The 22,263-nt window shown below is 46.3% G+C and overlaps 1 protein-coding gene across 3 annotated transcripts; it reads left to right on the top strand.

Moving 5' to 3' along the window:
* Nucleotides 1-1,067: 1,067 nt before the first annotated feature.
* On the top strand, nt 1,068-21,945 carry MMD (monocyte to macrophage differentiation associated). Of its 3 annotated transcripts, XM_081109160.1 has the most exons (8): nt 1,078-1,363; nt 7,956-8,037; nt 9,272-9,367; nt 9,684-9,844; nt 12,443-12,517; nt 14,147-14,248; nt 16,361-16,430; nt 20,086-21,945. In XM_081109160.1, the coding sequence occupies exons 4-8, from the start codon at nt 9,816-9,818 to the stop codon at nt 20,284-20,286; spliced, it is 477 nt and encodes a 158-aa protein (XP_080965286.1). In that variant the 5' UTR covers nt 1,078-1,363; nt 7,956-8,037; nt 9,272-9,367; nt 9,684-9,815; the 3' UTR covers nt 20,287-21,945. The 3 variants fall into 3 exon arrangements, with proteins under 3 accessions (XP_080965284.1, XP_080965285.1, XP_080965286.1); XM_081109158.1 differs by lacking the exon at nt 9,272-9,367 and having other exon boundaries at nt 1,068-1,363; XM_081109159.1 differs by lacking the exons at nt 9,272-9,367; nt 14,147-14,248 and having other exon boundaries at nt 1,068-1,363.
* Nucleotides 21,946-22,263: the final 318 nt, after the last annotated feature.

Here is a 22,263-nt window from a genome sequence, read left to right as displayed (position 1 = left end):
AGTTTTGCTTTTGGGAAGTTTCTAAACCTCTCAGCTTCTTTATCTGTGAAATGAGTAAGATAATGCCTATCTCCTGGAGTTCTGGGGGGAAATTAATGAGATAACCCTGGTGAACACCCTTCTAGATCAGGCCATTTAGAAGGTGTTAAAGGAAAGGAAATTAGAATTATGAGTGAAAGAATTCCCGGCTTTGCAAAAATGCTCCACTGCACACATAGTAAACACTCGTAAAAGGGCTTGGCCTTATGTCCCCTTGAGAGTCTCCAGTTTAGGGTTTGGAGGGAAGCCTGTGAACAGGCTACCTGGAGGGGAACACACTTAAATTCCAGGAATAAGGGAAAGGATCAAGAAATCACGCATGTTCACTTTCCGTTGAACCTCTCTTCCAGCAAGCCTTCTGAGTTTAGGTTCAGCAACAGGACCCTGATTGAAGACTACTTTTATTTTATTTGGAAACTGCTTGGATTAAAAAAAAAAAAAAATTGGAAGACAACATGAAAGGGTTCCTGTAGAGGACATCCTTGTTTTGTTTGTGGTTCTCAAGAATCTGAGTAAGACCATTTTAAGTTCCTCACAGGACAGACAAGGAAAGGTTTTTTTATTTGCCCCGGAGTCTCGCACATAGGGAAGCTGACCCTCAAAATGATGAAGGGACAAAAGGCAGGATGAAGACACGAATGATGCAGAATGAATTAATGACTCCGAGCCAGGGCTGGAACATAGATGGGGTTCCTCGTTTGTTGCTACTTTCTTCACAACTGCCGATAAGATTTTTGGCCCACCTCCTCCTCTATAACTTCTTCTTCTCTCCCCTATGCCTCTTCTATGTTCACGGGCCAACAAGACCCTTTATAGAAGCGCGCCGCCCTTCCAGACCCAGCTCCTCCCCACAGCCCCGCCCCTCCGCCGCGAGGCCCCGCCCCTCCGCCCGGGCTCTGCAGAAATGAATGGCAGCGTTGCCGCCGCGCCGCTCGGGGCGCTGATTGGCCGCCCGGCGCCGTCATGCACCGGCGGCCCGGGGAGCACGCAGGTGGGCGGGCCGGCGGGGTGGAGCCGGACTCCGGGGCGGGGCGCGGAGGCTCAGGGGCGGAGAAGCCGGGGCGGGAGGCGGGAGGTGCCGGGCCCGTTTAAGCGGCCTCCCTCCCGCCCCCAGCCGCCCGGTCTGGCCCCGGCTCCGTCCCGACCCCCGGCCTGACCCACTCCGGCCCTGCTCCGCCGAGCGGTCCGCGGTGCACCCGGGCGGCCTCCGGAGCAACCCAAGCCCATGAGGGCCGCGCGCCCGGCCGCCGGCGCAGACGAGACGGAGCTCCCGGCCCGCGAGGAGGAGCGGAGGATCAATGAGGTTCCAGAATCGATTCCAGCGGTAAGAGGGATGGAGCCCCGGCTCCCCAGCCCGTGCCAGGCGCGGGCTCCAGATCCACCTCCTCCCCTGTGGGTCCCGGCTCCCCACCTGGATCCATCCCTCGGTAGATCCGCCTTGGCCGGGGACCAGCTCCCGGGGATTCCCCGCCCTGCTGTCGCTGGGCGATCTCCTCCCTCGGCGGACCAGGACCTGGTTCCTGACCCGGGTCCCCCCACCCCCACCCCTTGCGATCTGCGGACCTCTGGTTTCCAGATCCCCGTTGCTCATCCGATTTAACATCCCCCCCCTCCCCCGGTCCCCATCCAGGCGGGGCACTTGCTTGCTCTGAGACCCGAACCCCAATCGCAGGCGCCGCCCCCGGGCCCACAGACTCTGGCTTTGGCCGTCACCCCTTTCCCCACAGCCTGCGGGGCTCCCGGTGCTGCTGCGCCCTGCAGCGAGATCTGCCGTACAACTGGGGTGCTGGGCCTTTTCGGTGCTTTGCAAACGCCCTGGCAACGGGGAAACTGAGGCACGCTCCACCGATTGAGCTTGCCTGGCGCTGTCAGGGCCTGGAAGGTTCTCAGGCTCATTTAGCGCCCCCCGGGCGGCGCTCTTCGGGGCACTGCGAAGGGTCCAGTTAGCACCCGGGTGGTGGTAAGGTCTGCTGTTGGGGCGCCCGCGGTGGAAAGGCGGAGGAGGAACCGAGGCGCGCCACCGGAAGGATGGCAGGCTGCTCCCCGACTGGGGAGCTGGGGAGCAGGCCGGCCGGCCGGTGGAGGCGCCGTGGCCTTAATCCGGGCTTTGGGTCCCTGCCACCGAGCCATGGACGGAGGCTGGCCCGTGGTTCCCAGAGGAAGCTCTGGCTTTTTTTCTCTCTCTCTCTTATTCTTCGGCATTTAAGTGGGTGAAAGTTCACCTCCCCTGTGTTTGTGGTAATTCTCCGTCTCTTTGTCTGAATCGGGCCGCTGTTCCCATTCCCAGACCTCCACCAGCCAGCAAGCTAGTGACAGGCGGGATTTGCAAGAAGGAAAGGAAGGCCTGGAATCCTCCAAGGAGGTTATTGTGGAGGTTTTAGGCACGAACCTTTTCTTTGAAACATTTTCAGTGCATTTGTTTTATTTCCGATTTTCTAACCCTTCCATGCCCACTCACCCATCAAGCTGATTTCATTCCTCCCCCAGTCCCGGCTCTGGAAGCCAAAACATGGGAAGGAAGCCTTGTGGTGGACTGTGCTAGCGGAAGGACAATCAGTTTGAAGACTTGGATTCACTTCTGAAATGTCCCTCAGGGTGTTGAATGCCTGGCACTGTTCCCCCAGTGGGAACATCATATCGGTGCTTCTAAAGGCGAAAAGGAACCATGATGTTCTGGCTTTAGACCCTGACGTCAGGAATGAAGGCAGGGGGGCTTTTTCACGGAGACTGCAACCTGGGTTCGGGCATGATTGTCGAAGCCCTGTGCATGGGGTTTGTTTGATTTGGTTTACTTCTGCATGTCTGTGCTTTTCCTGTTTGCAGAGAACAGGGGCAATATTCTGTGAAATTCCCCTTCCTTATTTGAGCTTGTTTTACTCTTGGTTGCACAAACATTAAAACAGTGTTAAGAGACATGAAAAAAAATCCACTTCGTTTAGGATTCATCTATCTCACCTGAATGAATTATTTTCTTTTTGCTGGACTCTAATCTGTCGTAGATGTAATGTGATTGTGTGGTCTGCTTTACTCGTTTAAAAATGAAAAGTACAATCATTTTCTGTTGATGTGGCCCAGACTCTGTCGTGTTCCCAGTGGCTACACAATATCAATGACTATTTAACAGTTATTTTCTTGATGACATCTAGATATGCCCTGATTTTCTTCTTTTATTAATTTATTGATTGTTAGAGAGAGAGAAACATTGATTTGTTTCACTTATTTATGCATTCATTGGTTGATTCTTGCATGTGCCCTGACTGGGGATCGAACCCACAACCTTGGTGTATTAGGCCAACACTCTAACCAACTGAGCTATCCGACCAGGACTACCCTGATTTTCTTTGAACACTAAGTGGTCCCATAATTTCTTGTTTTTGTATTATAGACTAGATTGGAAAGATATTTCTCAGGGTCAATTTGAACTTAGAAATAAAGCTTGAAAGTAAAAAGTAATATAATAACAACAAAAAGTCCTGGCTTTTGTGGTCACACATTGAAATGTTAAGAGTACTGTTCTCTTAGCATTTAAAGCCACGTTCATTTATATAGCTTTTGAGCATTCAGGGTGGTTACGGTAGATAAATTACAGAGGAACAAGAGGGAAGGGCACCCTCTCTTTGAACACATGTGCTCCTCCTGATAGATTTATCAGGACTCCATTGGAGAGCATTTGATCTCAGTAAACACATTTCATTTAAGCCATAGCTTGTGGCTCTGCCTACATTACAAGAAAACCTGAACACCCTGCTGGTTTGTTCATAAGGGAAACTTGGCGGTCATTGTCGCTTCAGATCAACTTGCAGCGTTCTGCCATTACTGTGGAGGAGGGCTGGGAGGACGCTTAGCCTGCCGTCCGAAGTTGGGCTTTATGCACGCATGGCTTACCATAGGAAAGGTTACGGCATGAAAGATTCCACTGGGACATGGCATATTGTATCTCTTTTGCCTTATCACTTGTACATTTGAGTTCTTTCCCACACCCCCTACATTCTCCTCCCTGCCCCCCATCATTCTCTCCCTTTCAAAGCATCTCTGACTGATCAGAATAACTGTTAACAGCGAGTGCCAACCTTTGCCAGGTAGTGGCTGGGTATTTGTACAGGGGTGGGCAAAAGTAGGCTTACAGTTGTGAATGACATTTTTTTTTGAGTTAGTAAAGCTATTTGTAATAATCATAACCTGTTACATGTCTTTTTCCATACAAAAAACTCTAAACCCACTTCTGCTCACCCTGTATATTACTCAGCGAGTCCTCAACTATAACCCTGGAAGACAAATTTTATACTCATTGACCAGAAGAACAGATGGGGTTCAAGAATAAAAGGGAACTTGGCCTAGTCACACAGCTAGGGAAAGGGCAGATCAAAGGTTCAATTTCTTGTCCCTTTTATCACCCATGCTGCCAGTTCACCGCGTCTGTCCCACTGCGCACCCTGCAACATGTATGGGTACAGTGGAGAGGCCTAGGACCCACAGCAGCTCCTACTGTGTCTTCTTGGTGCATCCTCATTTCTCCAGCCTTGCAACCGAAAAGCAAGGGAAAGGATGCCCCTTTCCTCAGCCCCAGCCTTGGGACCACGCAAATGGAGTGTGAGGCAAAACACCTTATTCGAAGGCACCAGGAAGTCTTCCAGGATTGCCCGTTGCCTTTTTGCACAGGTTCTCAGAGCATTGAATCATAGGCCTGGGTAGTGTCCTTATATCTGCCTTCTCCCTTATTTAATAATTAAGTTACATGTCCCCTGCCACTGTCACCACCTCTGGCAATACGCTCATTCATAAAGGGGAACTCTTAATTGACTGTGCACAGGGGTCAGCTTATGTTGCCCCATCAAGTGATGTTGAAGGAGTCCTTGGAATGTCCATGGTCTGGGCCTTTAAGAATTTTCTTTACGCGAGAGTCGGAGTTCTTTTGGCTCCAAGACAGTCTGTTTCTCTTTGTTACATACAGAACCTGCTGCATCCCCACTGAAACCAGTAACAGTGGGATATTGCTCTGTTAAGATAAAACAGTTCAGCTGCAATGTCTGTCTTTCTGTTTGTTCATTCAGCACCTATTCATTAAGCTCCAGCAATAAACTGGGCCTTGTGCTTGGGATTGGAAGTGAAATGGTGGACAAGATGGCCTTTACGGGATTCACATTATAGTGGGGAAAGATGAAATAACAAACACATTTTAAAAATCTTACTAAATGTGATGAGGGCTCTGGTGGGGGGGGGGGGAGGCTGAAGTGATATTAGTAATAGTAGTAGTATGTTAATCCTCACCTGAGGATATTTTTTTTCCACTGATTTTTAAAAAAATATATTTTTATTGATTTCAGAGAGGAAGGGAGAGGAAGGGAGTGGAAGGGAGAGGGAGAGATAGAGAATCATCAATGATGAGAGAGTATCATTGGTTGGCTGCCTCCTGCATGCCCCACACTGGGGATTGTACCCACAACTCGGGCGTGTGCCCTGACCAGGAATCGAACCGTGACCTCATGGTTCATAGGTTGACACTCAACCACTGAGTCATGCCAGCTGGGCCCCATTTTTAGGGATATTTTTAGAGAGAGTGGAAGGGAGGGAGAGAGACAGAGACACATGGATTGATTGCTCAGTGTGGGGGAGTTGATTGGCATTTTACATCATTTGGGCCTTGGGAGTGATTTCTTAAGCAGGCTAGATTGTGCCCTGGCAGATCAGGGAGAAGTGGGAAAATGGCGTTGTGCATTTCCCATCTAAACAATGGTGCTCTCTGTGCCACTGCGCCCCAGACAGTGATCTGCTCTTTGCAGTTTCTCCGACCTGTGCCCCTTGCCCAATTTGGGCTCTGTCCGTAACAGAGCCTACCTGAAGTCACATGGGTGGGATATTTTTCTCCACAACTCCTGAGTTTATTTTTAACCGGAGTGATCCCAGGTGGGCAGGGACTGAGCTGTGACAAGCATGGCCACCAGCTTCTTGGCTTTTAGCAGAAAAATGTGAAAGTCTACCCCGGTTGCTGTGTAATGGTCTGACTATTTTTAGATTGGGCTGCCAGAGATATAAATTGCTATTTTAGTCTGCAGCTATGGTGGGGCTACTGGTGGGTGGGCAAACCCTACTTACTGTGCCCTCCACAGAGCACTCCCGATTTTACTCTGGCCTCTGCATCCATCCTGGAGCCTTGCCCTTTACCCTTTACAGTTCCTCCCAGGGCGTGGGGCTTCTAGCTCTGTTGTTATGTCTCAGGGAAATGATGTGGCAGATCCTTGAATGCTGGGGACACTGAGAAAGTGTTCGTCCCAAGAGTGTCATTATTTTCCTTTTTACAAATAAGAGCTGGATAGCAACACTCCCATCCCTTAGGAAATTAGTAAAATTATTTAAAGGATCATCAGGGGAGAAAAGATTTATTTATGTGTGAGCATAGCTCGGATCCATTCTGAAGCTGCTAACTGCATGTTTCTCTTACACGGTTTCCAAGCCACCTGGTGAATTCCATTCGATGGGTATGTATTTACACCCATGTTAGGTAGCTAACCCGTTGGCGGGCCTTCACGCTCCCAAATTCATTCCCCTGTGGATTTTCCCTTTGTGGGGTCACGAGGGACTGCCATTGTATTTTCTTTTAGTTGCTCCAAGGACAATGGCCCCTCTTAATTCAGGGAGAAAGTGCCAGTCTTTTGTTCATAAACAAGACACTGTTTGGAATGGCTTGACCATGCGTTTTAGCCTATTTTTGGCCACCTGGCTCTGCCCTCTGGTTCAGCCAGGTACCATTCTTCAGTGTGTTCATTAATAAGGTGTGACTAGTCAGAGTGCCTAGTGGCAAACAACCAAGTCCACGCTCCCCTCCCCGCAAACTAGCTCAAGCACGAAGATAGTTTATTGTGCAAAGCCTGCTGATGCTTCGCAGGCTCCGAGCACAGGAACGCAGCGGGGGCCCGAGACCTGAAGGCTGCCGGGTTCTTGGACCTCCATTTGCTTCTCTGCCTCTCGTTCAGGCGGCTGCTTTATATTCCTGAGTTTACATCTCCCTTTTCCAGGGGACAGACAGACTAAACCAGAACCCCTTTGGCATGGGTGTGGGTGGGGCTTGGGGGACCCTCACCTACACAATGAAATGGAAGAATGCTGCAGTGATCATGCTTGTCACTGCCTGGGTGCTTGCCACAGAGTTAGCCCCAAGGGAAGTATGGGATATGGGTCTGTGTGGCACAGATTTTGATAACTTAGGTACATACATTTGTGTGTATATTTGAATTTTAGAGCCAGGGTTTCCACTACGAGTCATGCATTTGGATTTTGAAGGAAACTCCTTTAATTGAGGAAGGGTTCGGGTGAAGACGTACCTCTTGTTTAGGTGGCCTGAGGCAGCCAGGTGTCACTTATTTATTATCTGCTGCCGGAACAGATAATGCCACAGAGAGAAACTAGTGGGACAGGCCGGCTGATCATGGGATGTAGGGTTTAAAGATCTACATGTATAAAGCTTTCTAAATTTTGAGAGCAAAAATAGAAACCTTTCAAATGCATCGTGTCCCTTTTCATTTAGTGGCCATTACTGGACTTTGTAAAGTTTAGAGAAATCCCTTTGGTTTGCTTTCTGTTAACGGTTAAGATTTGGTTGTGCCTTTTTTGGGGGGGGGTGGGGGGGCGGGTGGCGGTGAGAGGTACCAGTTGAAGGGAGTGGATATGGTTTCTGTTTGCTTTGGGTAGGTAGGTGTTTCTTTTGAATGACCTGAAAGAATCAACTAGGGCATTTGCTTTAGGATCATTGCTGCGGGCTCAGTGTACACCTGCTTTGTGGCTTCAGCTCTGTTCCCGTGACTAGGTGTTTCCAGCAGCCGCCTCTTTGTTTAGAATAGACCAAACAACCATGGGCAGGCTACCCACTGTTTTTCACACGCTCTGAGCTGCTCTCACATGATGTCTTTCTGTTTCTACAGGTTCATGAACCACCGGGCCCCAGCCAATGGCCGCTACAAACCAACTTGTTATGAACATGCTGCTAACTGTTACACACATGCAGTGAGTATGCGTTTTCTGCCTTCTCATCCTCCCAAAAGGCTTTGCAGGGAGGCGGGGGCAGTTCTCCCAAGGAACTTTTCCACCCCATTAGTTGGATTTACCCATCCCCGTGACCTTATCTACCAGAGTATCCGTGCTGGGTCCTGTCACCAGAAACTGTGAGCATGTCCAGTGCTCTGACCTACAGTCTCCTCTGTCCATCCTGGACTCGCTTCCTCTGAGAAGGTCTTTAAAAAGAATAATAGTAAGCACCCTAGTCATAGGAAAACCAGAGAAAACGATTTGTGAAGACTGTCGCCCTGGAATGAAATGATCGCCTTTTCAGGATAGTCAGCTGTGTTCATTTGGCAAGGACCTTTATCATTTGGTTGATAAAGGTGCTTTTTATTTCTAAATGATCCCCTGAAACTGGTAGACACACCTTCCCTGTTACCACAGTGGCTATGCTCCTCAGTACAAATGATATTTCTTAAAAAAAAAAAAGTATATATATATATATACATATATATGTATATATATATATATACATATATATGTATATATATATATATAAAATATATATAATTGATTTTTAGAGAGAAGGGAAGGGAGAGGGAGAGAGAAAGAAACATCGATATGAGAGTGGAACATTGATTGGCTGCCTCCTGCATGCCCCTTACTGGGGACCAAGCCTGCAACTCCAGGCATGTGCCCCAACCAGGAATTGAACCAGCAACCTTGTGGTGCACTGCATGACACCCAACCAACTGAGCCACACTGGCCAGGGCACAGATGTTATTTCTTATTGAAGAAAGAGCTAATTTGATCTCTAAATTCTTAATTTTTTTTCTTTCTTATAAAAGCAAAACATGCTCAGTATAAAAAACTTAGAAAACACTAAAAAATGTAGAAGGAAAGTAAAACTACCCAGAAATAAATGAATGCATTGGTGCATTTCTTCCTTTTCGGTGTAGTGTTTGTGAATATGTATGCATTTTCATAGTTTTTCTATTAATGGCCTAACATTGGCCTTTTTCTTGTGTCATTATACATTTCCCTTTTCTGTGGTTTCATTATTCCCTTTGAAAGTCACATTTAGTGAGGCTTTAGAGGAAAAATGGTGTTTAGTCTGAAGACAAGCAACAGAAAAGGAGACCAATTTAGTCCTTTGGTGACGAGTGTAATTTATTTCATGCAGTGTTAGTACAATAGGTAGGCGGCGTACATGTGCCATTAGATTAAAATTTGTTTGAAGTCAAGTTGTGTACAGTTCCTGGGCTCTGAATAGCAGTACCTGTTTCCAGTACAACTGACTACTTCATCCAGCTCTCCTTCCGATTACCCAAGAAAGGCAAGTGTTTGTTCTAAAGCGACCTTTCTAAAGTACCCTGGTATGTTCTGAGTGGTAGCGGCTCTCCATGGAGCATGCCCGTGCCTTTCTCCCACTCCTGTCCCCAGGGCGCGTTTCCTCGCCTCTCTCCTTCTCCTAAGCTCCAAGGGCCCTTCTTTTGCCTCTGTAACTTATTTCCTGAGCCCATTTCTTCTAAATAAACTTTCCCTTATTAAAAAAAAAAAAAAAAAAGTTATCCCTGGTAATCCTGCGTATTTGTAGCACAGTCTAGTTCGGTAAGAGCCGGGATATTCACTTTGCTGTGCCCTTCCCTCAGTTCCTCATTGTCCCGGCCATCGTGGGCAGCGCCCTCCTCCATCGGCTGTCAGACGACTGCTGGGAGAAGATAACAGCATGGATCTATGGCTTGGGCCTCTGTGCCCTCTTCATCGTCTCCACAGTATTTCACATGGTGTCATGGAAAAAGAGCCACCTAAGGTACAGTGGATCGCTCGCTACTTCAGAAGGTCGGAATAGTTGATTCAGGTCAGCCTCCCATACGGCATGTGTAGGCCAGATGCAGCAAGCGAGCAGACATTCTCCTGCCTTGCAGACTTTACTATTATTGTTTTAACAAATATATTTTTATTGATTTCAGAGAGGAAGGGAGAGGGAGAGAGAGAGACAGAAACATCAGTGATGAGAGAGAATCACTGATTGGCTGCCTCCTGCACTCTCACTACTGGGGATTGAGCTTGCAACCCGGGCATGTGCCCTTGACAGGAATCAAACCCAGGACCCTTCAGTCCACAGGCCGACGCTCTATCCACTGAGCCAAACTGGCTAGGACCCACCTTGCAGACTTTAATGCTATCCCATTACTTAGGAAGCTTCCTACAGATTGGGCAGGTTTGAGGACCCTCACGTATCTAGCAGCGCAGGCCTTTGCTCAGAAACCAACAAGTGGTACTGCTTCCCCAGGATGAACAGCTAAAATCCCGAGACCTATGTGCCAATGCCGTAAGCACACTCTAAGAAGGCACTGCAGGGCGCTGCTGGCGCGGGGCAGTGACCGCGTGCACTGAACTGGGGGGCAGCGGCTGGCTGTGAGCCCCAGCACTGCCAGGTTAGCCTTGCCGATGTCACCTTGTGGATCTCACGGAGCCCCCGTCTCTCCATCACTAAAGTGAGGGTGACATGCCTTCCTCACCGGGTTATCGTGACAGCTGAATGAGATAATGCATGTGGAAGTGATTTGAAAATTACAAAAGACTCTGGGACTGTGAGATGTGAGGAGGTACACGGCAGCTTGGGGCCACTGTCCTGCAGAGTTCAGCTTCCGAATTAGGTCCTGTGTACGTGTGGGCTTCAGACATAATTCCTGTGTTTTGCTACTATTAGCTGCCAGGCACTTTTCAAAAATACTCTGGCCCTGAGCCTCCCAATGAGATGGACATGGGAGCATTCCCCCTCTGAGTGAAGGACTGATTTGGGGGGACACAAAGGGAGCAGCACACCATTTAGTTGCTTATGAGATAGATTCTGCACAACCCAACAGGCAAAATTTCTTCTCCAAAAAAGGAGAATTCAGAGCAGACTTAGAGTGACTTAAAATAATATCAGAACATATCTTTTTGTTTTACAGAATGTCCAAAAATATCTCCAACTGTTCAAACAATCCAATATTAAAAAGACATGCTTTCTTTAAGAGCAGGACTGGGGTTGATGATATATTATTGGTTTCCTTGCATGTGGAATCATAGAAGTCATAGAGTTTTAAAGCTGGATGGATCCTGAGGGATCATCTAATCCAAACCCGCTAATGTTCACCTGGAGAAACTGAGGCTCAGAGATGTGGCCTGACTTGCTCGAGTCAGCAATCCCTGCAGAATCTGATCATCCCAGGGCTTCTGACTCCTAGTCCCAAGGTGCTTTTCACCCCATCCTTCACAATACTGCCGGCAGGATGCAGTCTGCTACCTTGCCTGTAAGGGGACAGCTCCCCGGGCTTAAAAATAAAACCACAGCACCGAATCCCAAGGGAGCTGTAGACACACTCGCACGAGGCATCAGCAGTACCTGAGCTGGCTGCTCAGGACACACCATCACAGAGCCAGAGGCCAGAGCACTTCATTATCTTCTTGGCAAGCCCCACGCTTGTGGTTGCCTCAGCTGACTTGGCTCTGATGTCTAGATTTCTAAATCAATAAAGAGTTGTAGATGCCATACGTCAGGAGGCAGGGCCTCCCTGCCAGGGGCTGGAGAGGAAGGTGCAACAGAAACCAGATTCTCTTGAACCGCGAAATGGCACTGCCAGAATTGTCACCCACACGGGCATTTCTGCTCTGCCTTGATTTTTTTTAAATATCCAAGTGTAATCTTAGTTTAAGTAAAAGAGGGAAGGGAATTATCATTCACTGAGTACCTACGATGTCCTGTGCTAAACATATGACTATGTTACGTCATTTAATGCTCACACAGACTCGGTAGAGATGCTATTATTTCTATCTTACATGTGAGGAGAGTGAGGGGTCAGAGAGGTGGGTAGAGGATCTTGAATAAAATTTCAGGTCTGACTTTACCTGCTGTGATGGTGCATAACAATTCTAGAGCAGCGATTTTCAACCTTTTTTTTCATCTCATGGCACACATAAACTAATTACTGAAATTCTGTGGCACACCAAAGAACATAGTTTTTGCCAATCGGACAAAAAGTAGGTATAGTTTTGATTCATTCACACCAGACAGCTATTGTGTTGGCTGTTGTCATTTTTTTATTTGACAATTTAAGGGAAAAGAGGTCAGTGCCCCTGACTAAATAGTCAAGTGTTGCCCGTTTTAAAAATTCTGGTAGCACCCTAGTTGAAAATCGCTGATCTAGAAAGCAAAATTAGGAAGGCCGAACCTGGCTAGGAATCATAGTCATCCAAGGAGTTAAAAAAAACAACAACAAAAAACATAAAAACCCCTCTTTCCCTCCATCCTCAACCCCCAGCTTCTAGCCCTTTTAAATTAGGATCTTCTGGACTGGAGTGATAACCCATACTTCCAGTCTGCATATGATCTGGGAACTAACTTGGTTTTCTCTCCCATTAGGACAGTGGAGCAATGTTTCCACATGTGTGATAGAATGGTTATCTATTTCTTCATTGCTGCATCTTATGCGCCATGGTAAGATACAGTCTTTCTATTTTTGAAGAATTGTGTTTTTATACTAGAATTGCCAAGACCTTTCTCCCCTTCCTCCTATCCCTATATCCGGCCCCATGCTTATACCCAACCCTTCTCCCCGCAACACACATACATATGTGCGTTATTTTTCCATCTTGACCTACTTGGGTCAGATTGCAGATTTGAAGGGGAGGAAGTTGCTGCTGTTCAGAATATATGTCTGGCATTGGATCATTAAAGAGAAGTGTTGTGAACTTGGGTTTAAGTAGCACCCTCACTTCTGAAATCCATTTCGTTTGCCTTCTCTATTTTTTTATACCTCTACTGCTGTTCAGAATACTTAGACATCTAATTGAGTGGAAATGCTAAAATATGTATGAGGAAAACAAGCTCAGTTTTGAAATGTATACTGTTTGTCTTCAGTACTTCACAGCACAGTAACTACTGTATATGGAATGCATTTCTTTAGATGTATGAGTAAGAGAACTAGCCAAATGTATTCGCTATTTAAAATATCTGGTACTCTGATCAACTTCCTTGATCTTCCTGCCCTTTTGGTATTGAGGTCAGATAGAATCTTTTGTTGCTTTGAAAACTGTAATTAAAGAAACATTCGTTTTCCCTATCAAGACGTGGTCCAGTTTTAAATACTCAGAAATTTACATCATGCCATCGACTACAGCAGTCATTAGAAACAGCCGCCTCTAGACTCTGGCTCATGCAGCATCCGTCATGCACGAGAAATCTAAGTATCTACTGGAGTAAAAAGGAAGTGTTCTCTCTCTCTCTAGCACCTGTTACTAAATTACAGGTCTGCATTATATTGGAGAGAGAACCCTTAAAGGCTTTTGTGAAGTGCACATCAATTTAACGTAAGTCCGTGACAATTTTAAATGTAGGCTGAGGAATCACATCTTTACAGTAAATAGTTGTTCACATGTCATCTTTGATACGTGGGTGATACTTTTTCCATTTGGTATTAATTTTACAGTACTAGCCAATCAGAACAATGTTGGGTTTTTTTCCCCCTCTCATATCCTTAATAGGAAATTAGTACAAATGTATTTGCAGCATTTTAACATTCAGGCCTCACAAAAGCCCACGGTACAATTCTAATAAATGTCATCTATAATATATGTTGGGGAAATTCTTCTCATGTTCTCTCTTGGAAGAGAGGGTGATAGTGGAGACGCCAGGTCTGTGTGTTAGGTATCTGCTGCGGTTATGTGATCCCCGGTCAGGATTTTGTTCAGGGTTCCTGTTAAGCTTTGTCAGTAATCTGCTCTCAAATACATCGTCAGAACAGGAAGGCAAGCAGAATTCACAGCAGCCTGCCTTATTAGGGCCTCCCAGGTGTGCTGGGACACCCACGTATCTCCTTTTAGTAACTTCTGTTTCTAAACCACGTTGGAAGTAATTCTGAGTCTTAAAGGTCGGCTGACAATTTTATCTTTGAGTGACTCATGTTACCCAACTTCCCCAAACGCCTCCTTGGCTTGTTGAGTGCCTCTCCTTCCTGGCCTTATCCCTGAACTTGCTTTCCCACCTGTAAGACTGGAGGACAATATGGGTTCTGCGAGCTCCCTTCATTTATCACCTCTGTTCTTTGTTGTCATTTTACATTTTTAGGTTAAATCTCCGTGAACTTGGACCCCTGGCATCTCATATGCGTTGGTTTATCTGGCTCATGGCAGCTGGAGGAACCATTTATGTATTTCTCTACCATGAAAAGTAAGAGAAAATAATTTACATTTGATTGTTTTAAAAGTAACCGCCTAAGTTTTATCTCCACAATTTGCTCTCTCTCTGCACTTCCAAATAGTAGAAATACATAAAGAGAAAATATCTTGTTTTAAACAAATCTTCCGAACCATGCTTGGCATTCATCATCGGTGGGCAGATTGCTGCGGGAAGAAATGAGTGGCCAGGGTGGCCAGGTGTAGGTGAGGGACAAGGTGACTGCCCCTGAGACTCAGTAGGACCTCATTTCACATGCTCAGGAAGACTGGCCTCATGAGCAACCAGCCTTATCCCCTGTGACTTACAGTCATCACGGGAGAAAAAGAACTACTTTTCAAGGTTCTTATGAAGATGGAAGATAATAGATATTAAGTGCCCAGCACAGCACTTACCTAGATAGGAACCTAGATTCCCTGAGAAGGAGGGGTTTGGAAGGGCATCTAAACCCTTTATATCCTAACCATGGGGCACATGTTATTAATTCATTATTCGTAGGCATAGACCTAAGTGTTAAGCAATATAAAAAGGAAAGTTGATTGAAATTTAGCACCTGCACTCTAGAGAAGACCTCAAAGTCATCTATTCCAGCTTCATGCTTAAAAAACGAGAACATTTAGGACATACATCTAATTAGTGACTCGTCTGCAACTGGGGCCCCAGTGTCCTAGTTCCTAGGCCACAGCTCTTCATTATTGCATATGTCTGAATTTGGGAAGCTCACAACTAAGAAATCATTGTCACTGGACACAGTTTATTAAATTCTTTATCTATTGTGGTTGGTAGAATGGTTCTCAGAGTTTAGCATAATTTCTGTTTACCACAAAGCATTATTTTCCCTTTTCAGAAGACAATGGTAGTTTTTGCTAGCTTCTCTCCAACTCTGAAATTCACGTAAATGCATTGTCCCCCAGAATTAGCAATTCTGAGTGGTATTATGCAGTATATATAAATCCAAGGAAACAGTTTGCTTCTTGGACTCAAATCCCTAATTTATATTCTTTTTTAAAAAATGTATATTTGGTCTCCAGAGATGCTGTATATTTTTAAATATGTTTTTATTGATTTCAGAGAGGAAGGGAGGAGAGAGATAAAACATCAATGATGAGAGAGAATCATTGATCAGCTGCCTCTTGCACGCCCCCTCCTGGGAATTGAGCCTGCAGCCTGGGCATGTGCCCTTGGCTGAAATTGAACCCAGGACCCTTCAGTCCGCAGGCCGACAATCTATTTACTGAGCCAAACCGGCTAGGGCACCTAATTTATGTTCTTAACAAAATAGGAAGTAAAGTAAGACAACTATCTTTTCTCCTATTCCAGACTTCCTAATGTAAACCATACCTGCAAACCCCTCTTCCCCAGTTCCCTGATAGGGTTCCTTCACGGTGGACTTGGAGTAGAAAACACTGAGAATGAGAGGCGAGTCTCACTTGGCCATTCGGGTTGGCAGGTGTTAGGGAGTACCTTCCCTGGTGCCAGGCACTGTTGTAGGCCCTGCAACCCAAACATACATAAATATGGCCCCTGCCTTTGAGGAGCTTCCGGTCTAGTTTGATTAGGCAAATATGTAAGTGCAGTTTCAATACAATTTCTGACGTTCCAGACCTTTGGTAGCCTGATGTGATGATGAGCCTTACAAATTGGAATTCTGGTGTGAAGATGCAAGATGACGAGACACAAATACACACCCTTTGTTTCTTAGGGCTACTCTCCCTCTGCCACTGGTAGAAACCAGCTCAAGCTGCATCTCTGCCCATCTGCCTCATTTGTTTCTTAGAGCAATGGGTGGCAGTGGCACTTCGGGCAGGCCCTCTGGAACTGGGAGGGAACGGGCATGGTGGGTTGGATCCAACAGTAACTGTTCCGGCGGAAAGCATTTTCCAGGGGGCATGTGGCGGCTGAGGCCTTGTCAGTCCTATAGGAAATGCTAGGTCACTGTTACTCAATCAGGAAGTTTCAGCTAGAGGCCTACTAGTCTCCTACAGGGGTAATACATTTTATTTGATTACTTGAGGTTACTGGATTTTTGAAAGAAAAAACTGATATGGAAATGGTTTAAGTGTTGTAGGAATAGACACATTAAATGAACTGCATTCCATCCTGCAGGTATAAGTTGGTTGAGCTCCTTTTCTATCTCACAATGGGCTTCTCTCCAGCCTTGGTGGTGACATCAATGGTAAGAAATGGCTTCATAATTTTACTTATTTCACCTTATTTCCTTTTAACTCACTAGGACTCTTTACATGTCCATAGATGAGATATGCAGTTTTTCTTGCTGACGTTATGATATGTTCATTAACTAGAGACTCAAACGAAAAAATATATATAAATTGCAAAGTGCCAGGAACTTGTACTGGCTACTGTCTATATCGTTTGGGAAAGTTGTACATTTAGGTGTGTTTGTTCCCCGGTGGTAACCTTCTGTGTTTGTTTCTTTTGGGTAACCTTTCTGTTCGCCCACCCTCACTCCCACTCTTCTCTTCACCCCACTCAAGTGTGAGATTATGTGAAGGTGGGTATTTCTTCTTGAATCACTTAGTGTCTCAACCTGAAATATATGGAAGAGGGTACCTTCTGAAGTTCCTTACATGAAGAAAATATAAATTACTGATTTCTTAAATCTTAAGAATTGGAAGGTCCTTAAAAGGTCGTTTGGTTCATTTTGAACTTCCTTTCAAACCAAATTACCACTGAGAAACCTATGTGTAGCTGTCAACTTGAAACAAACACATGTGATCACACCCTCCCAATCCCTACAACCTCCCGATCCCATCCAGCTGGTTACTGTGCCTTTAGCTTCTGCACCCCAGTGTCCTACCCTCTACATTTCTGCACTAGCCTCTGTGTTAACTGAGGAAGTCACAATGAGTTCGTTTGAATTCTCTTCTCAGCCTGCCATGGTCAGAATTGTACCTATAATTTTACTCCTGAGCTCACAGGCACAATTTTTTCTTAATTTTAGGGAGAGAGAGAGGAAGGAAGAGAGGGTGAGGGAAATGAAAAAGGAGGGAGGGAGAGAGAGAGAGAAACATCAATTTGTTGTTCCACTTATTTATGCATTCACTAGAGGCCCGGTGCATGACATTCGTGCACTTGGCGGGGCGGGGGGGGGGGGGCGGGTTATGGGGGAGTCCCTCAGCCTGTCCTGTGCCCTCTCACAGTCCAGGAGTCCTTGGGGGATGTCCGACTGCTGGCTTAGGCCTGCGGGGAGCAGTCAGGCATCCTTAGCGCTGCTGCAGAGGCAGGAGAGGCTCCTGCCACTGCCGCTGTGCTTGCCAGCCGTAAGCCCAGCTCAGGGCTTCTGGCTGAGCAGCACTCCCCCTGTGGGAGCTCACTGACCACCAGGAGGCAGCTCCTGCATTGAGCATCTGCCCCTGGTGATCAGTGTGCATCATAGCAACTGGTCTTTCTGCCATTCAGTCGATTTGCATATTAGCCTTTTATTATATAGGATTGTTTTTTTCTTGTATGTGTCCTGACCAAGATCAAACCCACAACCTTAGCATTGAAACAACACTCTAACCAACTGACCTACCTGGCTAGGGCCAGGCACATTATAGCAATGTAGTTTTACTAACATAGTTCTGGTCACAAAAATACCTGATAATGGTTTAGGAATTAGTTACAGGTTAGCTATGTTTTGTTTTTTGTTTTTTTTCCAGAGAATCTGTCTTAAGAGAATGTAACAAAATATGCTCTTTGAGATAGGAGGTATATGATGGCTTGACAATTCCCTAGCGCCAAGAATGCACATAATTTAGTTGCTAAAGGCAACAGGGACTGGCGAGGGAGGTGAAGGACTGAAATGAGAAAATCTGTCTTGAAGGTCCTAGAGTTAGAGGGCGATTGAGGACACCCAAACAATGTAATAAGCAAGGTCTATGAAGATAGGTCATCAACCACCAGAGAAGTAAATTCCCCCTGGGTATCATCAGAGCAGGTTTATCCAGTATTTTTATCAGCCTCAATCTTTAATTGGCATTTTTACAAGTGGTAATGTTACAATCAAACAGGATAATCCTCACACTTGCCCCCACAGAACTTAGAATCAAGCGTGACATGTGTACTCACTGTATTATAGAATTGTACACTTGAGACCTATGTCATTTTGTTAACCCATGTCACCCCCCAAAATTTAATTTTATTTAAAAAGTTGTAGTTTTCTATAGCATGACATTCCCAAGATTCATATACTTTACTACTTCATGATTGGTTTTTCTTTTATTCTCTTTCTGTTTTCTTTATTTCTATGTGTTTTCAGGTTAAAGATAAGGAGCTTATAGTAAAACTAGAGGCCTGATGCATGAAATTCATGCAAGAGTAGGCCTTCCTTCCCCCAGCTCCCGGCACCAGCTTCCCTCTGGCACCCAGAACCTTGACTTCCCTCCAGCTGCCGGCAGGCACCCGGGACCCAGGCTTCCCTCGCAGCCCCGGCTTCCTTTGTCCAGAAGGTTGTCTGGAAGGATGTTTGGAAGGATGTCTGGTCTAATTAGCATATTACGCTTTTATTATTATAGCTATTCTGGAAGTAATAAACTGGGATATAAAGTGATACCTCTAATAAAATGTTTATTTTGAGAGGACATTTAGCAAAGCCTGGTTCTTAGGGCATGGTCATCGGGTGCTGCCATTGCTTTGGCCTGGGCCCGTGGGCCCGTTCAAGTAGGCGGCTGCATTAGAACTTGCCTGTGCTCACTGCTCAACTGGCCACAGGACCTGTTGCAAGGCGTAAAGGCCACAGCTGTCAGCGCCCAGGCCTCTCGGCCACCCACATGCCCGCCCCCTTCCAAGGCCTTGCCACCATCTGGTGAGGTTTCCACCAACCCTGCAGGACCCAAGACCCTTCTGTTCCTGGTCCCGGGAATCCAGGGGATTGAGCTGTTTTGTCAACTTCCTAAGCCTGGCTCTGTCCCCTTCTCATTCGTACAACACAGTTTAATCTTGAAGCTGGGCCTAGGTCCTCGAAAACCAAGAGCGGCCTAAAGTTTCTCCTTTTGTGCCAGATCATACATGTCTGTTTACCTCCCGCTAAGCTAGGAAGCACCACGCTCAAAGACAAGAAGGCCTGGCCACATCTAGGTTAGACAGTGTGTGGGACTATATGATCCCCACCTCTGAGGTCACTTCTGGTTATGACTTTCCTGGGTCAGCCATAAGGATGTCGTAAACTCAGACAGGCAGGGAAAGTCTCAGGAAAGCAATCAGTGTAGAGCAGGGCTTGAGGACAACAGGAAGTGAAAACTCGGGCGAGACTGTAGGTTACAAATGGAGTGGCATGGGCGCCTTAGTAGGAAGAAAGCTTTAAAGGGGAAGATGAAAGCCAAGGATTGTTCTATATTAAAGTGAACTGCCGTGCCCTAGCTGGTGTGGCTCAGTTGGTTTGGCAGCGTCCTGTAAACCGAAAGGTTGCCGGTTCAATTCCATCAGGGCACATGCCTGGGTTGTGGGCTCGGTCCCCAGTGGGGCGCCATGTGGGAGGCAATGTTTCACATCGATGGTTTGCTCTCTCCCTCTCCCTTCTTCTCTCTCTAAAAATCAATAACAACTTTAATAAATAAAGTGAACTGCCATGTCTGGATGCGGTTACCATCTGCAGAATGTGCTGCTCTGCACTAGGGGACCCCTGACCTGACTGCTGGGTTGGGTCAAGACATGTCGCCCAAAGGGTGATCCAGGTCGATGTCGAGAGACTCAATTTACAGACCGGGACGCTGCCTGTGCAGGGACACTTCATTGTCTAGAATCAGGAGGCAGAGCGGGGGCTGAAGTGACCCTCTGTAGCTGTCACCTCCGTAACATCCACACTTTCCCTCTGCTTCCTCTGCCCGCAGAACAACACGGAGGGACTTCACGAGCTCGCCTGCGGGGGCCTGATTTACTGCCTGGGCGTGGTCTTCTTCAAGAGCGATGGCATCATCCCGTTCGCCCATGCCATCTGGCACCTGTTTGTGGCCACGGCCGCCGCCGTGCACTACTACGCCATCTGGAAGTATCTTTACCGGAGCCCCACAGACTTCGTGCGCCATTTATGACTGTTCGGCACCAGGTGTCCGCACCAGTATTATTTCAGCGATGGCACTTGGGAGAGGGGCAAGAGCTGCCTATTGCACAGGAGGAGGAAAAAGACAAATGCACTGACTTTCTTTATATAGTCTGACTATAATTACTGTGAAAGTATCAATGCTATGTTCTGGAGTGTTCCAGGACGAATCTGTTAAGGTAGTGAACTAATTATTCATTCCATTCCACTGTCATGCAGGACTCTGGATAGACTTGGCCAACTGATGTTTACAAACCAGAATTTTGTATTTCGATTTTACAGACTTTACTACATGGGTTTTTCTAAATCACTAGGTCGGGTTGTGGAAGTCAGTGCAACAGCAAAGCTTCCTTTTGAAGAGAAACTCGTTTCTATCACTTTCCCATCAGCTGCGGAAAGAATCATGGGCAGAACTTACACTACTTTCACCATGTTTTATCCTGACACAACATGGTTCTTTTTTAAACAGTAACTTCGTTTTTTTGTACATTAAAAAAAAAAAAGAAAGAAAAAGTTCCATGGACACGCATCTCTGCGGGTCCCCGCCCATGTGCATTCTGGCAGCAAGCCGTCCACATTCCACAGGCGAACCAACATTGTGCCTCTTCGGATGGTTTCACGGGGCCGGAGAAATTGCCAATTTTTAAAAACCGCAGTTTTCCAGACGTTTTCTGCCAAACCCTGACTCCGAGTTCCGGGCTGCTCTGGGCCACGGCCTTGACTAGTTTGGTTTACTGATGATGGAGAAATATTTTGATATCCATTAACTTTTTCAAAAGAGGCCCCTTTTTCTCTGCGCCTTCGCCCTGTTCCCTTCAGGGTCCTCCTTGCCTGTGCTCTGGTGTCGGTGGTTGGCCATCTGCTGAAACTCCCGTCAGGCGTTACCGTCCACGGTGTTGCCTCTAGGGTGCCCGACAGTGTCGTCATTGTCACCTCGCTCTGTGTTATCAGTTTATGCTCATTTTTAAACTGTGGAATTAGAGGCGTAAATTCACATTTCTACCTTTCTTCTATATCTCCCCATACACTTGTTTCCGTTTCAGGTAGAAAGTACTGAAAGCATGGATCTGTAGTCCATGGGTTATTTCCTGGCTTAGTGGAGTGGTATTTAAAATATTACCTTTGGTTTTCCCTCAGTGTCTTATATTAAGATTAACACATTAGCTACTTCGTTGATTAATCTCCTGTTGGTGTTTTAATGAATGAGACAGCCTTGCCTTTAGATCAGGTGCCGACAGTGACTGCTTCCGAGTAACAGGTCTGACCAATGGAACTGTTGGTTGGATGATACATTTAGGCTTGTATTGAATTTTTGTACTGACACGGCTTTCAAAGAGAGTTTATTTTGTGTGTGTGTGTGTGTGTGTGTGTGTGTTTAGAATTCTCCAATTTCGGTGAATTATATGGGGAGGAGGGACAGAACTGATATCTGCTGGTGACTCTTACAGAGGTGAGGTCCTCCGTCCTCACCCCACCTGCATGAATCTCAACATCCGGATTGCCTGCTGTTTTATTGTGTATATTTTACTTTTAATATATTAACTTCTGTGGATTCATTTAAAGTTTGCCCAACTGTAACACTGACAAAAACCACTAAAATGTATGTAAAAACGTGTGCTGTAGACAGAATAAAATTGTTACTTGGATTTGTTCCACCGTGTCTAAGCTAGATGACTGAACATGAGCATGCATTTTTGAGAGCCTGAGCTTGTCTGGATTTGTAATCCATGTATCAGCCTTTTTCTGAAAAGTCATGGTGGGAAGAAAAACAAATGTGCCCTGTCATCTAGAACTTTCTAGTCCACTTTCTACTAATTGGAATGCCAGAGCCAGCTCCAACGTTAACACACATTTCCAGTTTAAAATATAGTAGTCAGGACCCAAGGGTGTCATTTTTATAAACGATGGGCCTTTCTCAAGAATGGCCTTTTGGCTTATAATACGCCATCGGGCTGAGGTTACAGGCTTT

This window comes from Myotis nattereri (assembly GCF_964212035.1).
Source record: "Myotis nattereri genome assembly, chromosome: 16".
Taxonomy (NCBI): domain Eukaryota; kingdom Metazoa; phylum Chordata; class Mammalia; order Chiroptera; family Vespertilionidae; genus Myotis; species Myotis nattereri.
The sequence above is the reverse complement of the archived record's forward strand: the minus strand, read 5'-3'. Positions and strand labels throughout refer to the sequence as shown.